Source organism: Prionailurus viverrinus, chromosome B1 (assembly GCF_022837055.1).
Source record: "Prionailurus viverrinus isolate Anna chromosome B1, UM_Priviv_1.0, whole genome shotgun sequence".
Classification (NCBI taxonomy): domain Eukaryota; kingdom Metazoa; phylum Chordata; class Mammalia; order Carnivora; family Felidae; genus Prionailurus; species Prionailurus viverrinus.
Window position 1 is genome coordinate 201,217,621 of NC_062564.1, and position 19,802 is coordinate 201,237,422.

Sequence of the window (19,802 nt, forward strand, 5' to 3'; positions counted from 1 at the left end):
GAGAGAGGGAGAGGGAGAGGGAGGGATGGAGAACGTCCTGAAAAAAGGGGAAGACGGAACTGAGATATTTTTTTTTTAGCACCTACTGAATGTCAGGCATTTTCACATATGTCACTTTTGAATGATGGTGAGCACTCGTGTGGATTACCCCCAAGCACCTCTCTGAGCAGCCCCACGAGGCAGATCTATCTTCCCGAGGATTCCGGACACAGGCTTCCCTTACGCGGCCCGATGGATGGATTAGCTGCCCTCGTGGGGCTGCAGCGGGAGCGGGCCCCTGGCACATAGGTGCTGTGTGTCCAGCTCATGCTCCCTGCCTCTCTGTCCCCAGGCGCTTGGTGTCCCCATGTGGTTGCATGTGCATGTGTTGGTGCAGCCGTCTGTGTGTCCCTCTCTCTCGTGTCTCTCTGTCTGCATCTCCGTGTGTCTCTGTGTCTTTCCCTCACCCTCTGGCCCTCTGGCCCTATCATCCGTGTTATCAAAACCATGCTCCCAACAATGGGAACATACGTGTGCACGAGAACGTGTGCACCGTGTTCATGACAAGGAACGAAATCCTAGTACCTGCTTCAACACGAATGGAGCCTGAAGATATGCTGACTGAAAGAAGCCAGTCACAAAAGACCACCTATCAGAGGATTCCATTCATATAAAATGTTCGGAACAGGTACATTTACAGGGACAGAAAGGAGGTTGGTGGTTGCTTGCGGAGGAGGATGTGGGAGGGAGACAGGTGACAGCGAAAGGGTTTCTTTTGGAGACGGTAAAAGCGTTCCCCAATTGACCGTGGTCATGGCTGCGCATAGCTGTGAATATGCTAGAAATTGTTAAATTGCACACTTTCTGTGGTTGAATTGCCTGGATACAGCCCTGCTCACGCAGAGGGCGGCTTTGGAGATGATGAAAACACGACAGGCTCGGGGATCCAGGACCCCGGAAGCCGGCCCCAGTCCCGTCACCTGTTTGCTGTGTGGCATCGGACAAGAAACCTGACCTGTCTGATCACCTGTCGGTTAACTCCGCAGATATTCTGACTGCAGGACTGCATCGATCACTCAGCGTTTGCAGGGGAGCCCAGTCCTTTTACCTCCCCGGAAGCCACACACTCAGTGTTTTTCCCAGTAACGCTTTACCTGTTAACTGTTTAGCTATGCCAGCCGAGGCCCATTATCTAGCTAATCATTGCCAAGAGTTAAGTTAAAGATCTGCCTGTTCCAGTGACCGGCTTTGCCAAAATGCCCTGCCTTCTGCAGGCTGAGCTTGTCAAGGAATGCAGCCAGGACTGATTCTGACCGGGCGAGCTGAGCTCTAACGCCGATGTCCTGAAATGCATAGAAAACCCAAGGCATTTGTGGCCCAGGCCACTCCTCGCATGACCCTCATTTCGATAAGTAGCTCACGTCGGTCAAAAACAAACCGAAAACTCCAGAAGGCTCTGAGGGATGCCATTGCCCAGGATGAAGAGAGCTGGGGGGATGGCTCCTTTGTGGTCGCATCCGCGCGCTCACTGAAAGAACACCTTGATGTTGGTGAGCGAGATGCCTTTTCTTTTCCTGCGATCACGCTTTCACTAATTTTCTGAATAATTGCATTGCTTCAGCTGAGGAAGTTGTACATTGTGAACTTGCGCTACGACCAATTTTCTGTATAATTGTATTGCTGCTGTTGAGAAGGTCATCAGAATTTGGAGGGCATCTGAACTTAGTAAGAAAAGCTGTAAAAAGAAACAAAAACAGAACCAAAAACAGCAGAAGCCAGTTTTCTCCTGGATTCCGTTTGCCAAGCCCTTCGGGGTCCTTCATCCTGACAAACACCGTGACCGTCCCGGGGTCGGTCCTCGGTGCTCGATGGGCTTGCATCCTGCAGGTGGATGGGGTGGAAACTGCAGGTGGATGGGGCGCATTCACAGGCTCCCCGGACGGCTGCGGGAACGCGTCAGCTGGACTTGACGCTTTGAGGCGCAGGCCCGCCTGGCTTCTGCTTCCCTGCGTCTCGGGTGGACCCCAGCCTATTCATCCTGTTCTTCTAATTACGTTTTTCACATTAAGTGCAATTTTTGTTGTCTATCTCCCCTGCAGGGCAGCGACCACGCCCTTCCTCTCATTTTCCACCCTTTCCATGCTGCGCTTTCTCTTCGCCTCTGTTTGTAAGAAGTTTAGAAAAGCGCAGTGGTGCCCTCCGCTTCCCCGGCTTTCTCTGAGCAGGCGCGTGTCCACTGGAAAGCAGCCCGGACCGGCTTCCCCGGGCGTGCAGCCTGCGCAAACACACAGGGCCTGAGCTCAGTCGGGCCCTGCTTCTGGTCTCTGGACCCTGCTGTCCTGAAATTCTTAATCACTTTCTGATAAGATGCACAACCCCCCATTTTCACTTTGTATCGGGCCCCACAAATTATGTAACCTGTTCTGAAATCGGCCTTGTCAATCTTACTGTCCTCCTTTGCCTTTGTCCCTGCACAGCTTCAAGCAGAGATGGGGGCTGGATGCTGGGGGCCAGGGCAGGCCTTGCCCTCCTCCCTCGGATCACAGGGAAGCCAGGAAGGGTTTTAAGCCGGCAGTGAGGGGGATTCCAAGTTCGAAAGATCATTCAGCTGCCACGTAGAGAATGAATTGGAAGGTATTCACCTCTGAGCCTTGCTGCATGAAATAGGGATGATGGAGATAGTACGGACCTCCCCAAACTGGCTGACGTGTGATAATTAAACGATCAAGAGGGCATTAAGAGCCTAGCACATACTAGGCACTCGGTGCACGGACGGGAGCCAGTTATGAGGCTGTTGAAGCCCTTCGGGTAATTATGGTGGTGGCTGGGGCCAGGGCTGTGGGTCTGAGTGACATTTAGGAGTTTGAGTGTGGAATTTGTGGTTGATTTTACATGGCAGGTTGGGGTGTGGGAATAACAAAGTATCTCAGGATGTGGCCTGTGCTCCTGGAGTGTGGTGACACCAGCCCAGGGCTCTTCTCTACTGAACACCCACTTCCTTTTTAACTTCCTGGCTCTTACCCTTGTTCTTTTTTGTACGACGTTGAAGGAGGCAGAAAGGTGTCAGCCAAAGAGGAGGGGATCTGAGCTCAAATCCCGGTTCTGGCGTTCATCAGCTCTGTGACCTTGGGCTCACGGCTTCACTGCTCTGTGTCTCGTCTCCCCCATGAGAAATGAAGACAGTAGACTCAGCGGCGGGGCCCTTGGCGGTGGAAGGCGGTGGCACACGTGGGTGGTCTGCCCCATTCTCGGTCATCTAAGTCTGTTTTTTTTTTGTGAGTCATGAAGCTCAGGTGGAAATGACGAGGCCCAGCCCTCGCCATGTGGCTTCCACCCCCACCCTGCTCAGAAGGGCATCGAGGTGAAACCCGCTTGGGAGGCGTCCTGGGCCACACCGCCGGCTCGGTCGGGTGCTGTCCCAGTGCCCGCATCATTCTGTATCCCCCGTGATAGGGTATCTTATCCCGAGGTAAAGTTGGCAACAAGAAATCATTGGTTATGGAGCCCTTTCTTCAGAAAGGTTTGGTTGAACAGCGTTGCAGTAGATGTGGGTGCAGTTTTCGCCTGGCAGGTCGAGATTTCTCGTGGTCTGGAGCGCCAGGCTCCTGATTCGGGTGCCTGCTCACCATCATGCCCAGCAGGTGGTTTCCAAAACATTTATTCAGCACGCCCAGCAAAATGCAGGGGGCGGCTCCAGCAGAGGGAGATACAGAGAGGATGTGGGGAATCTTGAGCAGCCGGGAGTAAGTCTTTCCAGTTGCGGTCAAAGAAGGCTCCCCGGGGAGGCACCTCTTCCCCACCCTTGCTTCGCGGCTCTTCTGTCCCAGCAACTCTGCTGGGTGCTTTGTCTCACGGACCTAGGGGCACATACGGTACCTTGTTTTCTGTCTGGGAAGACTGAGGCTCAGAGAAGTGAAAAGACTTGCCCAACTGCTTTTCATTGAAGGCTCTGATCCAGAGGCTTGTGTGAATATTACCGTGTGTAAATGTTTACGCCCCTGGCAATGCTAAAACTACTCTGTGTTTTCTTTTCCACTAAAAGATGGTTCACAATTTTTAGGAACGCTCATAAATTTTTGTCATGTTATTTAAATACTTATTTCTTTCAAAGCTGAAGACTTGGAATTAAAATTTTTTTTTTTTAACTTTTATTTATTTTTGAGACAGAGAGAGACAGAGCATGAACGGGGGAGGGGCAGAGAGAGAGGGAGACACAGAATCGGAAGCAGGCTCCAGGCTCTGGGCCATCAGCCCAGAGCCTGACGCGGGGCTCGAACTCACGGACCGTGAGATCGTGACCTGAGCTGAAGTCGGACGCTTAACCGACTGAGCCACCCAGGCGCCCCTGAAGACTTGGAATTAAATAAGGAATGTGCTATATAACATCTACTCATCCATCCACCCATCCTTTCATCCATCCACCCATTTGTCTATATGTCCATCTATCCATCCAGCCACCTCTCTATCCACCTGTCAACCAATTCATCCATCCATCCATCCACCCATCCATCCATCCATCCACCCATCCATCCATCCATCCACCCATCCATCTATCCATCCATCCATCCATCCATCATCCACCCATCCATCTATCCATCCATCCATCCATCATCCATCCATCCATCCATCCATCTACCCATCCATCCATCCATCTATCCATCCATCCATCCATCTATCCATCCATCCATCCATCATCCATCCATCCATCCATCCACCCATCCATCCATCTATCCATCCATCCATCCGTCCATCCATCCATCATCCACCCATCCATCTGTCCATCCATCCATCCATCCATCTACCCATCCATCCACTTTCCCATCCACCCATGCATCCATCCACCCATTTGTCCATCTGTCCATCCATCCACCTATTCATTTACCCATCCATCCACCCATCCACCCACCCATCCTTCTAACAAGTGATCACCTACTGGGATCTAAATGAGCCTGTTACAGTCCCTTTCCGAGGCCACAGTTACAAATGGGGTGTGGCGTTTTTGCAACTCTTAGCGGTTTATCCTTCATTTTCTAGAAAGCACCCGATGCCATGTGTTCTTCCTCCCCAGGAATGTGAGCCATCTTTCAACAGCAACATCACAGCATTTGCACTGAAGGCAAAAGTCATCTATCCCATCAATCAGAAGTTCCGGGTAAGAGTCCTCAGCTCCGTCTTAGAAACGCAATTATTCAGTAATGCACTAGAGATGGGAGTAGGAGTGGGCAGTGGTTTTGGGTCCTCTCTGAGGGTTTTGTGGTAAGTCATTTTAATAAGGATAATTTTGAGGCTGTGGAATGGACTAAAACTTTAGGATGAATCCGCTTTATGACGGCATTGTCGGGGACAGGGTACAGCAAGGTGTCCCCAGGAACACCAGTGGCAGCACAGTAGGGCAGCACCCTACTCTTCTAGCAGTAACACAAACACCGGCCCTGACACGGTTCCTGGCATCGCTCCTCATTCGCAGATCCCACTTCTGCCCTGCTGAACACTGACTGCGGGGCTGGCCCAACGCTAAGCATTTCTCATGCGTTAGGCATTTCCCATAAGGTAAATCATACTGTTATTGCCTCTTCATGCATAAGGAAACTGAGGCCCAGAGAGGCCAATGACCTGTGCGAGGTCCCCTGGCTATAGGTCTCTTACACCTGAAGCCAGGAATTCACCTGCGGTCAGGAGATTTGCAGACAGTAGCACATCCCACGGTGCTTCTAGGAGCCCTTGGCTTTGAGACTGTCCCTGGAAGAAAGAGTCCCTGGTCCAGTACTGGAGGAAAATGTTGCCTGCTCTCCTGGCCGTAAACAAGACGGACTCTGGGGTCACACAGACTCCATCCTAACTCTTATCTCGGCCGTTACTATGGGCCATTTCCTGACTCGGCCTCCTGTTTCTTCATTTGGAAATGGGGGTGATGGGCCCTCCTGCCTCCCCCAGTTGTTTGAGGGTCAAATGGGATTATAGACATAGGGCTTAGCCCTGCGTGTGGCATCCAAGCGCTCAGTACTTGTTCGGTTTCCTCGGTTATTATTTGCTTTTGAAGACAGCCAGAGCCAGGTTCTGCAAATCCCTGCCCCACAGAAATGATTTCACTGTGCCGAACACAGACTTGCCCAGATTAGAACTTTTCTGCAGTACTGGGACTGCTCCCAGGGACGCTCATTGGGAACTGACTCCTTCACTTAGCTATCTGGTGGGTCGGTGTTGGGGCAAAACTCCCAGACCAGGGGCATTTATTCATCGTTGACACCCTTTGCCAGGCAGGCTCCTGCTGGGCACTGGGGATTATCCAGTGGTTGGGACAGCATCGTCCTCACCCTGGAGGCCCTCACTGTCTGGGCAGAGATTGTAGGACGGTGTGCCGTAACCGGCATGGGCTGGGCCAGGCTACCAGGGATGGAAGGCTCTCGATCTGTGTCTGGAGGGAGGGATGCCTCCACCCAGCAGACAGTGAGTGAGGGCTGTTGTGGGCAAAGGGACCAGAATCTGGAAAGACCCAGAAGTATGGAATGACGAGGGAGGTTTGGAGCTGGCAGCCGGCTCCGTACTACTTGGGCAGGAACATTCTGAACAGTGGAGCAAGCTGGACAGAGGTAGTGGCTGACATTTGTTGAGCCCTCCAGCTGTGCCAGGCACTAGGCTGTGACCTCATGTGGCCATGGCAGCGTGTGGGTCTTGAGTCCCTTGGTAAGGAGCTTCGGGCCTATCTAAGGGCAGTGGGGAGCCACCTCGAAGGCCTGGGGTCAGGAGGTGATGCCCAGGTCAGTGTAGGTGGGGAAGAGCCAGGTGGTCAGCAAGTCAGTGGACAGAGCAGAGCCGGGGGTCTGGGACAGAGGCAGAAGCAGTGGAAGCAGGGAGCAGGGAGCAGGTGGAGGTCAGAGTTGGCGGCCAGGTGTGGGGTGTAGGTGGGCCACTGGTGTGCGGACCCAGGCTCATGGCTAAGGGGTAGGGGCCTAGTGCAGAGGGGCTGGCCTCCTGGGGACAAGAGCTATGACCCTGGTCCCTGGGGTGTGGATGTGGGTGTGACCCTGGGGCACGGGGTTCTACCTGTTTACTCTTCCCCTCCCGGTGTGTCCCCAGCCTGGCCCTCTTGGGACTGCTGTCATATATCTCTGGCGGAATTACTGAAGCAAAGTCACGATAGGTCATGTGGACTGAGCGAGCTTTCTCTCCCCCGACCCCAGCCGCTGGCCGATGGTTCCTCCAACCCATCTCTGCACGAAAACTTAAAGCAGGCCATCTTGCCGAACCAGCCGGTGGAGGCTTCCCCTTCCAGCAGCCTGGGGAGCCTGAGCCAGGCCGAGAAGGAGGACTGTAGCTCCTCGTCTAGCATCCACTCGACCGCCAGTGACGACAGGTTCCTCAGCCGCACCTTCGTCCAGGTGAACAGCTTCCCCGAGGTGCTGATCTGCGAGAGGTAAGGCGGGGGAAGGGATGGAGAAACAGACCCGTGGACCATATCACTGTCAGTGGAGAAAATGGCAGCCCAGAGAGGTTAAGCAACTCAGCCACAGACACACAGCCACCCCGTGTCTGAGCTGGAGCTCACCATGTGGTGTTGGCCAACGTGGGGGTTATGGAATCCAGCCTGAGCCCTGAGGAGAGACATTAGGGGCGTCGTTGAATCGTCGACGTGCCCTGGGCGTTGCATAACACCAGCTAGCACTGATCGGGTGCCTTCTGCGTACTGGGCAGAGTACTGAGCACTTTGCAGGGATTAGTTGTCTCACGAGTGCGACCGGGTCTGTTTTCTTCACTGCTGTGTCCCTACTGCCCCGTAGGAGCCTGGGACAGGTTCAGTGATGGATGAATAAAAGTTAATCAATGAATTAATTCCTCTTAACACCATGTGGTAGCTGCTATCACTGCCCTCATTTTATGAAGAATGAAGGGACACAGAGAGGCTGAGTAACATGCCCGAGGTCGCACAGCAGGTGAGTGGTACAGTTGGGTTTGGCCTTATCTCCAAAGCCCTTGCTGTAAATCACCGAGCTGCTCAGCCCGTGGGAGAGGCTGAAGACAGAGTCAGCAGCGTCGTGCTTTGGTCCTCAGACTTCTCTGCTCTTTAAGTTCGGTGACGTCCAAGGGGCCCTGCCCCCGTGAGACGAACCGGGCCCAACCTCAGCTCAGGGCTGTGGAAGGAGTGGGCCCAGACCCTGAGCTCTGTGCTGACCTTGACAGTGGCTGGGAAGGGGTGTTGAGGAGCTTTGGGAACTTACTGGGCTCGTCACAGTTTGGGTGGGAATGGGGCTGCTCAGAGTGCGTGTGCCCACCCCGGACAAACGGTCAAATCTGCCCGGCCACTTGCCCTGTGACCGCTAACTGACTTCCTAAGTCTGTTTCCCCATCTGTAAACTGGGCACGAGAATGTCTGCCTACAGGGGCGGAGGAGAGAGGGCTTGCGATGGAGACGTTACGATGCCGGAGTGGGGTGTCCTTCTTCTCCCGCCTCTGTCTCTTGCTGCCTTCTGCCCGTCACGTCGCAGACAGCTGCTCCCTTCCGGTCACAAGTGATGGATGGATCACTTGGGCGGCTGTCGGGAACCTCTGCGCGCTACAGAACTTAAAATCTGGGCTCGGGATGCACCGAGGCTTATACTGAGCAGGGATGTGCTCCCTCCCTGCCACCCCCCTCCCCACCTCAAGTACTCTCAAAGGCCTTCCGTTTCTCTTTGGACTTTTCAGTGTGGACCTTGACTTGTGTATCTATAACCTTCACTTAAAGGATCTGCTGCGTCTGGACACGGCGCTGAGGCGGGAGAAGCACCTGGTAGGTGGCCGGCCAAGTTTCTCGCCCTTTCCCGGGTCGTGAACACAGGCCCTCCACGGGCACCAGGTCCTGTGTGCCCTCAGGGACTGGGTCCTAGTGACAGTGGAGCCTCCATGACAGGAAGGCACAGGGTGTTAGGCTTCTGACAATAAAATAGAGAGCAATTTGTGCCTGTTCGTGGGGCACAGGCTGTACTTGACCCAGAGCTGTGGGGTGGGGCGGAAAGATGAGACCCTCCTCCCAGGGCACACGTCCTGATGGAGACGGGGGTAAAAGGCATTGAAAAGAGCACAGCATTTTTATTTGTGGTTTTTGCTTTTCTAAAAAAATATCTTTTTAAACGTTTATTTTTGAGACAGAGTGTGAGTGGGGAGGGGCAGAGAGAGAGGGAGATACAGAATCCGAAGCACGTTCCAGGTTCTGAGCTGTCAGCACAGAGCTCGATGCGGGGCTCGAACTCCCAAACCGGGAGATCATGACCTGAGCCGAAGTCAGATGCTTAACTGACTGAGCCGCCCAGGCACCCCAAGAGCACAGCATTTTTAAAGGAATGATAATAGCGAAGATAATATTGTATTCACGAGCACTAACTTTGTTGATTGCTTACTATGTTCTGGGCCCTGAGCGTGTTACACAGGCAGTTCGCTCTGAACTTCACCACAACCAGGAGAGGTGGGTGCCACCGTTATTCCACGTTGCAGATGAGGAAACTGAGGCACAGAGAGGACTCACCCCAAGTCGTAAAGCCCGAAATTGGAGCTGAGATGCGCAGTCAGGCACCTTGTTGTAGGCGTGCGTTCTCGGAGCGGATGAGGGCGCCACCAGAACCACAGAGGGCAGCGGACCAAGACTCATCTCTGCCAGATGCCCCGGCCTCCCAGTGAATCAGCTCTGGATCCAGGCCGCAGGGGGGGCCGGAGGGATGCGTCCCACTGTGGCTACCGAACGGCAGGGCCGGCCAGGCATCGGGGCCAGGGGGCTTACAAAGAGGAATGATTTCTCCCAAATTATTGACTGAAGGATGAGATCTACAGAGGGGAGGCCTGCTGCAAAGAGAAGGGAGAGGGACTGATGGAGAGAGTGACAGAGACGTAGAAACAGAGACACAGACAGACGTGCCCGGGAGGTGCTTCGTTAGAAACTAGAAAAATAAAAACATCAAGTTGGGGATGCAGTGAAAAGAAATGCGGGCTCCGTGAGAGCAGGAAAGGCCTCGTAAACAGGGGCCAGTGTTGGAAACCAGGAATCCTACCAGGACTCCAGAAATAGAGCCTCTTCCGGCAGCCCCACTGTGCCTGGAGAGCCCCATGGCCTTGAGGCCGCAGCCCGCCTGCTTTCGCTCGGCCACATCGCGTCCTACGTGCAGGCAGGTGGCCCTGGCCATCTTCTCAAAGGCTCTGGGCTCCCTGGAGGGCTGACTGTTACTGGGCTCAGAGCCCCATCCAGCTTGCGAGTTACATGGTGCCAGGCACCTCGCCCCCAGAGCCGACAGCAGGTGCCTGCGGGGACCTGGAGGAAGCATCCACCGTCACTCATCTGCCCGTCTTATATGTGGGCAGCCTCCCCTCCCTGCCAGGCGCAGTGGACAGGGACAGGGACAAGGACAGCCTCCACCTGCATGGAGCCCACTCTCCACGGGGACACGGCAGTAAACCACACAAATACGCCACCCAGACAGTGGGTCTGAACAAACGATACAGTGCTGTGAGCATGTGTAAGGGGGGCCCGAGTGTGGGGGAGATGGCCAGGCTTCCTTGGAGGGAGACACGTAAGCTGGAACCTAGGAAAGTTCCAGAAGCACTGGATTAGGAGTCAGAGACCTGGGTTCTAGTCCACCCTCCCACACTTATGGGCTGTGTGACCTTGGGTAAGTCGCTTCCCCTCTCTGGGCCACTTTAGGAAAGGTATAAAGATAATGTTTTTCCCGCTCTTACCCCGTAGAATTTCTAGGAAGTGAAGTCGTCTCTGCGGGCAGAGCTCTGGGCTCTGCTGGGCGGCGTGACCAGCACTGTCACAGCACTGCTCGGTCAGCACTCGTACTCGGCTAGGCTAAGCACTCTGTATGTCTGATCTCAGTGAAGCCCTTACTTCTGTTGTGCCCTCACAAGGAACCTGAGACTCAGAGAGGTCGCGTCAGTTGTCCAAAATCGCAGAGCTGGTGAATGGCAGACACAGAACCCAGAAGAGGTCTGGATGAGCGTAAGGTCTGTGTGCCCGCACATAGTAGGCGCCCCGTAGAAATGTGCACGCTGACACCGAGGCCGCCTGGGGACTGCTCTCCACGCGTGGCCTTTTCCTCACTGCGGGGCACATCTCCGCCGGGTGTGGGACCTGGAGAAACACGGCAGGCTCTCGCAGAGACCTCGAGTTCCGTTCCTCTGGTAGAGATCCGTCACCACAGGTCAGAGCTCAGAAGTGACTCAGGCCACAGACAGATGGCGCCCCGTACGAACCCGTGGGATCTCTGTGTTGTTACAGCTCAAACTGCGGCAACACTGTGGTTGACTGCGTGCCAATGACAAAGTAAAATAAAAAAGTGGCTCAGGTGGGGCGCCCGGGTGGCTCAGTTGGCTCAGCGTCCGACTTCGGCTCAGGTCACGATCTCCCCCGTTCATGGGTTCAACCCCCGCGTCAGGCTCTGTGCTGCCAGCTCGGAACCTGGAGCCTGCCTTGGATTCTGTGTCTCCCTTTCTCTGTCTCTGTCTCTGTCTGTCTGTCTCTGTCTCAAAAATAAATAAACATTAAAAAAAAATTTTTTTTTTTTAAAGTTCAGGCCAGATGCAACCACCATTCAGCCCAGGAGCTTAGAGCTCCCTGGTGGCCCCTGAGGGAGAAAGTGGCACTAGGCTCATCAGGAGGTGGAGGGAAGCTGCATCTGTCAGGGTTCAAAGCAGAAGAGCAGAGATGAGGACAGATTAGGGTGTGTGGGGGGGGAGGGGTGCCATTAGAGGGATTGTTAGGACTAGGGGATTTCTCCTGGTGCTGGAACATTCTCCGTCTTGGTTGTGGCAGTGGCCACATGAACGTGTACTTGGGGTAAAGTTGCACAGAAAAATACACACACACACACACACACACACACACACACACACACACACGACTGCCGGTGACAATGAGTGGAAACTGAAGTCTGCGGTAAACTGCACTTGGACCAATGTCAGTTTTGGAGTGGATACTGTACTGTGGTGATGTCACATGTCATCCAGGGGGAAGGACACCTGGGACCCTGTCCTGGTTGACACATTCCTCTGAGCCTGTAAAGTCTCCAAATTAAAAAATTTTTAACTTGAAAGGAATGAGGCAAGACTGATACACGTTACTGATTCTGTCTGGGGTCAAAAGGAAAATGGGTTTGAGACCAACATCTTGAGAAAAGAACGTTACCTTATGCAGCCTCGACCTCCGTGGGTAGGAAGCCAGGACAACATTATGTTCCTAGAGCTCGTTAGCATGGGCAAGCATAAGGAAGGTTGGTGGAAAGTTCTGGGTTCTGTCCCTCATGGCTGTCCCTTGTGACATGAGGCCAGTTTATCCAGATTTCTCAGCCAAGAGTCCTTGTCTGTGAAGTGAGGAAGATTGTACCGACCTCCTGCATCCTGTTAAAACCAAATGAGATAATCTATATCTTAGCCTGGCACAGAACGGTGTTTAACAAACCTTAGAACGAGCGTTGCAAACTATGGCCCTTGGGCCGATCTGGCCATGCCTGTTCTTGCCCAAATTGCCCCTGGCTGCCTCGATGCTGTAACAGCAGAATCCAATATTCGCAAGAGACAGTATGGCTTGCCAACCCAGAAATGCTTACTATTGGTAAAGTGGCCCTTTACAGAACAATATGTGTTACGCCCTGCACCAAAGTGTCTGACTTTTGGCGACAGTACAAAAACAATTCAGTGGAGGAGTGATAAGCTTTTCAGGAAATGATATGCAGCAAACGGGCGTCCAGAAGCGGACACAGATGGGCCTCGAGCCAGACCTCCATGTCGTACAAAAACGAACTCCGAATGGATCATGGACATAAATGTAAAATGTAAGACATCTTGGGGGAAAAAAAAAAAAAAAGAACAGAAGAGAAAATCTTCAGGATTTAACCCTAGCAAAGAGTTCTTTCTTAACACTGAAAATGTGACCTACACAGGGAAAACTAATAAATTGAACCTCATCAAAATTAAAAACTTTTGCTCGGCAAAAGACCCCATTAAGGAAGAAGAGAAAGAGAAACATTCGCATCGCAAACCATGTATCCACAGGAAGCTCGTGCCTCAAATCTATAAAGAACGCTCCGACCTCAACAGAAGTAAGCAATCCAATTGGAAAATGGGCAACAGACATGAACAGACATTTCACCAAGAAGGAGATACAGTTGGCAAGCACACACGTACAAAAATCAGACAGAAAGGTGCTTGACGATATCAGCCATTAGGGAAATGCAAATTAAAACCACAGGGAGGTAGGCACCTATCAGAATGGCTAAAATAACAAGTGATGAGAACACTAAACGCTGGTGAGGATGCGAGGAAGCTGGATCTGTCATACATTGGTGGGAATATAAGATGCTGCCCAGGAAGACAGGCAGTTTGTCACAAAACCCAGCAGGTGCACTCTTGTGCCTTTGCCCCAGAGAAACTTAACATTCACACGAAAGCCTGTACGTGGATGTTCTTACCAGCTTTATTCATAAGAGCCCCACCCTGGAAATGCCCGCAGGTGCTAAAGTAGGTGAATGGTTAAACAAATTGTGGAGATAGCACCCTTGGACGTTCCGGGGTGTCCCCACTTATGGGAGGACACGTTTTGGTTTAGAGGAGGCCTCCGTCCATCAAGACAGGAGGCTGGAGTGGATGATGTCATACATCCCAGGTCCAAACAACTGTCCCTCTGATTCTTCCCACAAAGAAAAAACACTCTTTGCCTTTTGTATTTTCTTGACTCACAGGGAAATGGGCAACGTGGAAGGAATGGCACATGTTAAGCGCCTAATGAAAATTTCTTGAATCAAGGGGTGCCTGGGTGGCTCAGTCGGTTGGGTGCCTGACTTCGGCTCAGGTCATGATCTCACGGTCCGTGGGTTCAAGCCCCACATCGGGCTCTGACAGAGCCTGGAGCCTACTTTGTATTCTTTGTCTCCCTCTCTGTTCCACCTACACCTGCACTCTTTCTCTCTCCCTCTCAAAAATAAATAAACATTAAAAAAATTAAAATAATATGGGGTGCATGGGTGGCTCAGTCAGTTAAGCATCCGACTCCGGCTCAGGTCATGAGCTCACGGTTTGTGAGTTCGAGCCCCGCATCGGGCTCTGCGCTGACAGCTCAGAGCCTGGAGCCTGCTTCGGATTCTGTGTCTCCCTCTCGCTCTCTGCCCCTCCCCTGCTCACGCTCTGTCTGTCTCTCACAAATGAATAAAAAAGCATTTACAAAATTTAAAAAAAATTTTAAAAAGACAACAAAAGAAGTAGAGCATATTTTTTAGAAGCTTCATGAAAATGCTATCGTCGTGATTTGTAATCTGAGATCGTTTTCTATAGTAAAAATATGTACGTGTGAAGAGATATATAGAGATTGAGATGGGGGAGGGGCTGGGAGCAGGTGAAGGAAAGGAGGAAGGAAGAGAGAGAGACCATTTTTAAACCTTTCCGTTATGTCTTCCTTCTTGGCCATAGATGTTTATTCAGATTTTAAAAATGTGCCTCCTTGATCTTCTTCCCAAAAAGAAGTCTGATGATGAATTATACCAGAGGATTCTTTCGAAACAAGAAAACGTAAGTAAGTCTTCAACCTGTATCTCAAGGTAACTTAGTGAGAGTTTATTACAATATGCAAAACACAACATCGTATGAAACTATTTTTGCTTTCACGTGTAAAAATAATTTATTTCAATATTTGCCTTTGAACAGTGCAGTCATACAAAAGTATGTGTACACATGTAAAAATGACCATAGGTTATTATTAAAATTTGGAAAAATACTGAAAGCAGGAAAAAGAGAGGAGTGGTGGTCATACCCGCTCCTCAGAGAGAACCACTGTTACCTTTAGCTTCTGCCCAAGGTTGGGTATTTTTATTTTTGGATTTTTTAATTATTTTTTTAATGTTTATTTTTGAGAGAGAGAGAGAGAGAGAGAGAGAGAGAGAAATGCAGAGCATGAGCAGGGGAGGGATAGAGAGAGAGGGAGACACAGAATCTGAAGCAGGCTCCAGGCTCTGAGCTGTCAGCACAGAGCCCGCCGCGGGGCTCGAACCCACCCACCGCGACATCATGACCTAAGCCAAAGTCTGACGCTTCACCAACTGAGCCACTCAGGTGCCCCAAGGTGGGGTATTTTTAAATACATCATCGGTTTATTGGTTACAACGGTTTGTCCTACTTTGCGTTCCCCTCCTCTCAGTCTTTTACATGAAGTTTCCGTTGTCTTACGTGCCGCGAAATGAGCCGGGTCTCAGAGTCAGACATCCTGGTTTTCCTTCACAAACTCTCAGAATCCCAGGTTCCTCCTGTGCCATGGGATAATAATTCCCGTCCTATGGGGTCATGGAAGGGATGAGAGAAAGTGCGTGAAGCATCTGGCAAAGTAATAGTTAGACCCTGGATACATGGTGGCTACCATCAGCCTCGTTACGACCACAACAACCGTCTTCAACTTCATCAGTAGCAGCGTCCTCACCATCATTACCGTTTAATCCCCGCTGTCACCACCACTACCATTATCGTCATCGCCACCATCATCTCAATCATCATAATCATTCTTATGACTATCGTCACACCATTATCGTTACCGCCACCTGCACCGCCATGATATTTGGGGGACTGGGAGAGAAGGTTTCTTCCCCACTCTCCTGCATTCCATGGGGAAGGAGACACCAAAACACCCCAGGGAGGACACGGTACACCATGGTGGTCATCGTCACCGTCCTCGGTATCATCATCATCAGGCAACGCACACGGGGTTTTCACGCAATTTTTTGTTAAATTTTATGCGTTTATTTTGAGAGAGAGTGACAGCGCACCAGTGAGTGGGGAGGGGAAGAGAGAGAGGGAGCAAGAGAATCCCAAGCAGGCTCCATGCTGTCAGCACAGAGCCCGACAAGGGGCTCGATCTCACCCACCGTGACATCATGACCTGAGCCAAAATCAAGAGTCAGACACTTAAGTGACCGAGCCACCCAGACGCCCCCTCACACATTATTTTATTCAGTCTTCACAACAGCCCTGGGAGTAGCGGTTATTATTTGTTTACAGCTGAGGAAACTGAGGCTGGGTTTAAATGACTCTCCAGTGAATAAATGACAATAATCATGGCGACACTGGGAATTGCACAAGTAATAACGAAGCTATGTTACAGGAAAACGGTAACGAGCTTTGTAGTCGGCAGACCCAGGAGCCGGTTCCACCACCAGTACCGGGACAGCAGGGTAATCACTGCAGTGGCTGCTGCTTATCGAGAGGTTGTCTGGCCAAGTGCTTCCCATGTGTACTTTTATTTAATGCTCATCATGACCCTCCGACTTCTAGACGAGGACAAAGGTACTCAGACCGGTGGCTGCTCTTGGGAGAGAAACAGCATCATGGGGGTGCGTGCAGTTGGAGGCGCAGGTATCTGGGGTCCTCGAGGCTGAGTGACGAGCCTAGCACCCCTCTTCCTACAGGGAAGAGACTCCAGACGAAATACCCCAACTCCCCGAACATCAGGCTCTCCCTCTGGCAGGAGCCAGCGTCTCTCTCTGGTAGTGACAAGGGCCCGAAATCACGCACAGCTTCACCACGGACATGCAGAAGCAGTTTTCAGCAACGTCTTTTTTCCGAATGAAGCTGGAGCCACCCTGGCGCAGATTCCAGTTCTCTCGACATGGTCCTGGAGGAGACGGGGCTCTTCTCGTACCCCATGGCGGGGCCTGAAGGACTCGGTACAGAGGGAGCTCCTGCTCCACTTCTGAGTTGATTAAGAGACAGAGTCAAGGGGACACATACAGAGAGGTCAGCTTCACAAGGCAGCTTGGAGGACATGGCTTAGCTGAGCAGCAGAGTCATAAACCCAGGACTAGGTAAATGCCTGCCTCGTCTGGGGCGAAGCTGGCCACCTCTAGCCTGCCCAGCCCACCCTGGGCCAAGGCCACACCACAGCAATGGCCTCCCCTGAATGGTCCATGCCAAAGAGGAAGAGGCTGGACAAGCTATGGGTGCACACTTCCTGCTGTTGAACCCACCAATTGCATTGCTTCACGCCTTCCCTAGGGTGTAGAGAGTATTCCTTCCCCACGGAAACCAGAGGAGTGGGGAAGAAGGATTCCCCCTCCAACCCCCAGATGTGATGGTATTTTCCAGGACTTTAAGGAGTGAAACACATTATTTCATCATTTTTAAAAAATACATTCTATTGGGGGGGGCGGTTGTGGAATGAGGAATATAGAAGAAAAGAATCTAGTATTCTTGAGGCTCTATGTTTAATGAGAAAAATAGATTTCTGTCATCAAAACTTAAGTAGGACAATGCCTAGGGCAGTTATGGTTAAGAAATATTTTATGATAATATGGTGAAAGATAAAAGCATTTCTTTTGTAGAATTTAAGATATATTAGATTTTTTACTTGCTTTTTTTTTGCTTTTTTTCCCCCTATTTTTCCCAGGACTTGGAGGAATTAGAAAAGGGACTTCAGGTCAAACTATCAAACACGGAAATGTTGGGGACTGGCGATTCTGAATACATCACTCTGGCAGATGTGGAAACGAAGGAGCGAGAATACTCTGAGCAGCTAATAGATAATGTATGCGATGGATTAGTTTTTTCCTGTATAAAAACCTTGCTTTCTGGGACAGTTAAATTGGCGAGATTAAAGAGATGGCTTCTAGAAGCATGTTTCATACTTGAATTCCCTGTTGCGCTCTGCCCAGAGCCAGGGATCCAGTTTCGGAAGTTATGTGATAGAGAAGGTATGATTAAGGGGCCAAGGTTCCTTGGGAAGTCCAATGAATTCCCCTTGTTTAAATTTTAGATTGATCTTTTGATCATTCTCAGCAAAGATTGCTCTAACCCTCTATGGCATACCACCCCGTGGATTAGGAACAGATGTGAGCGGCTAACTTCTCCAGCCCGAGGCGTCACTCGTGAAAGCTGGGTTTAAATTCTAGCCAGGGTGGCTTCTCTCAAATATCCCTTTTCTTGCTTCTCAGTTCCATTGCCCCCTGTTCCTACGTTAGGTATTAAACAAACATTTTTTGGCACCCAGGGCTGTGCTGCACACTGGGGATGCAGAGTGAACTTAGACCTGGCCTTGCCAGACAGATGCACAGGCTGGTCTGGCGGGGGAGGCGACAGGTGAGGAGAATGCAGACTTTAGAGCTCACAAGCGTTGTGATAGGTGAAACAGCGGAAGGCTGGGGTGCCACGGAGAGAGAAGTTCGTTGCACCCTAGGTTTAGGAAAGTCTTTATAGAAGAAGAGACCCGTTGAGAGGCTTTCTGGGAGATGTCGGGGGAGGGATGCTGGCAGAGGAGGGAGTCAGGGGGGGCCGAGGCGCAGGCAGAGCAAGATAAAGCCAGAGATCTGGCCCGAGGGTTTTCATCTTGTGCCAGGGAGGTGGGTGTCACTGGAGTTTGGCAGCCGATGTGGTTTCTGTCTCAGAAGGACCGCTCAGGCTGCTGTGTGGGGGAGAGGTATGGGCTCTGGGGCTAGGGCGGTAGGAATTTCGTGGAAGGCAAATGCAAGTAGGAGCAGAGGGGTAAGAAAAAGTGGGAGAGCTGACAGGATGGCAGATAAGGAAGTTTGGGGGAGAAGCGGGTGTAGAGGATCCGCGCCGTGGAAATAAGGACCCCAGAACGAGAGCCAAGTTGGGAGGGGAGCTGGTGAGTCCCGGCTTGACATCTTGAGGTGGAGATGCCGAAGGATGGAGAGAGTCCGCTAAGCTCGGGTCAGATGACACGGGGAGCGAGGATGTTCGTGGCATGAGATGGCAGAGGGAGGGCGCTCAGCCTGGATTCCGGGGTCCTCAGGCTCCCGAAGCAAGGGACCTGTGTGCCCATGTCTGTGTATTTCAGACAGATGATTCATAGTATGCCCAAGATTCTCTGAAGTACGGCGACCTCCAGCATTGGAGACGCCCGGCCAGGGTGTCTGTACAGTGGGTAGGGGAGGCAGCCTGGTGCCCAGTCTTGGATCCTGCCGGCATTTAAGGAGGAGGAGTCAAGGAGAATTGAGACAAGAAGGCAGAGTATGGACTCTGAGGGACCGGGAGAAAATCATGCCCCGGACATCAAGGGAATCAAGAGTTTCTAAGAACAGAGGGGCACCCTGGCTCCCTGGAGCTGGAGGAGAAGTGCCAAAGCCGGCTGGACATCGATCTCTGTTTGGGGGTGTGTGGGGTGTCATGGATGACAGTCGCATTCCCTTAGAGCCGTTGGGAAGGACGTCATCTGGCGGCAGGGACAGGTGGGAGGCTGGAGGCTTGATGGATGGGCTGCCAGCCGACTGGGGCAAATAGCGGGTTACTGAGTACACGAGGCGCCAGGGCACCCAGGTGAGCGCTTCCTCTCGGCCGTGCCCAGCCCCTGGGAGGGGGCTGCTCAGAGTGACTCAGTGTTTCAGGTTGCGTTTATCTCCACCCTTCGCCATCGCAACAAGGTCAGGGTGGGCTTCTGGTGCCACCATGCCCGGTGTAGCCAGAGGTGCCCAGACGAATTTGGCGTCTGAGAGGCAGAGCCGCGGGGAAGAAAACCACTCCTTGGGGAGTTGGGTGGACCTTCACCAACTCTGCCCCTGCCTCCCGTCAGCTCCGTGATCAGCGACCTAACTTTCTGAGCCTGTCCCTGCATCCAGCCAATACGCACTTCACCTGGAAATAAAATGCGTGAAGCACAGAGCCTGGCATCTACCTGCATGCGGTGAAGGGAAGTTGTCCTGACTGCCGATGACACGGCTCTCACAGCTCTGGGCGGCTGAATGAGCCCCAATACTCCGAGACCCTCCGTGATTCCCACCTCTCCTCCTGAGGAGATGCAGGGGTGGGGGGGGGGGTGAGGAAAAAGATTTCAAAGCAGAATGTTTTCGTGGTCGGCATCGTCTCTGCCA

The 19,802-nt window shown here is 52.1% G+C and overlaps 1 protein-coding gene across 2 annotated transcripts in view; it reads left to right on the forward strand.

Annotated features, from left to right (window-relative positions):
• Window positions 1-19,802, forward strand: part of EVC (EvC ciliary complex subunit 1) — a 75,254-nt gene that overhangs the window by 7,646 nt on the left and 47,806 nt on the right. For both annotated transcript variants that reach the window (XM_047857275.1, XM_047857276.1), the window contains exons 3-7: window positions 5,048-5,131; window positions 7,161-7,393; window positions 8,662-8,746; window positions 14,407-14,505; window positions 17,366-17,503. In XM_047857275.1, coding sequence (XP_047713231.1) covers window positions 5,048-5,131; window positions 7,161-7,393; window positions 8,662-8,746; window positions 14,407-14,505; window positions 17,366-17,503 — 639 coding nt within the window. The remainder of the gene's footprint in view (window positions 1-5,047; window positions 5,132-7,160; window positions 7,394-8,661; window positions 8,747-14,406; window positions 14,506-17,365; window positions 17,504-19,802) is intronic.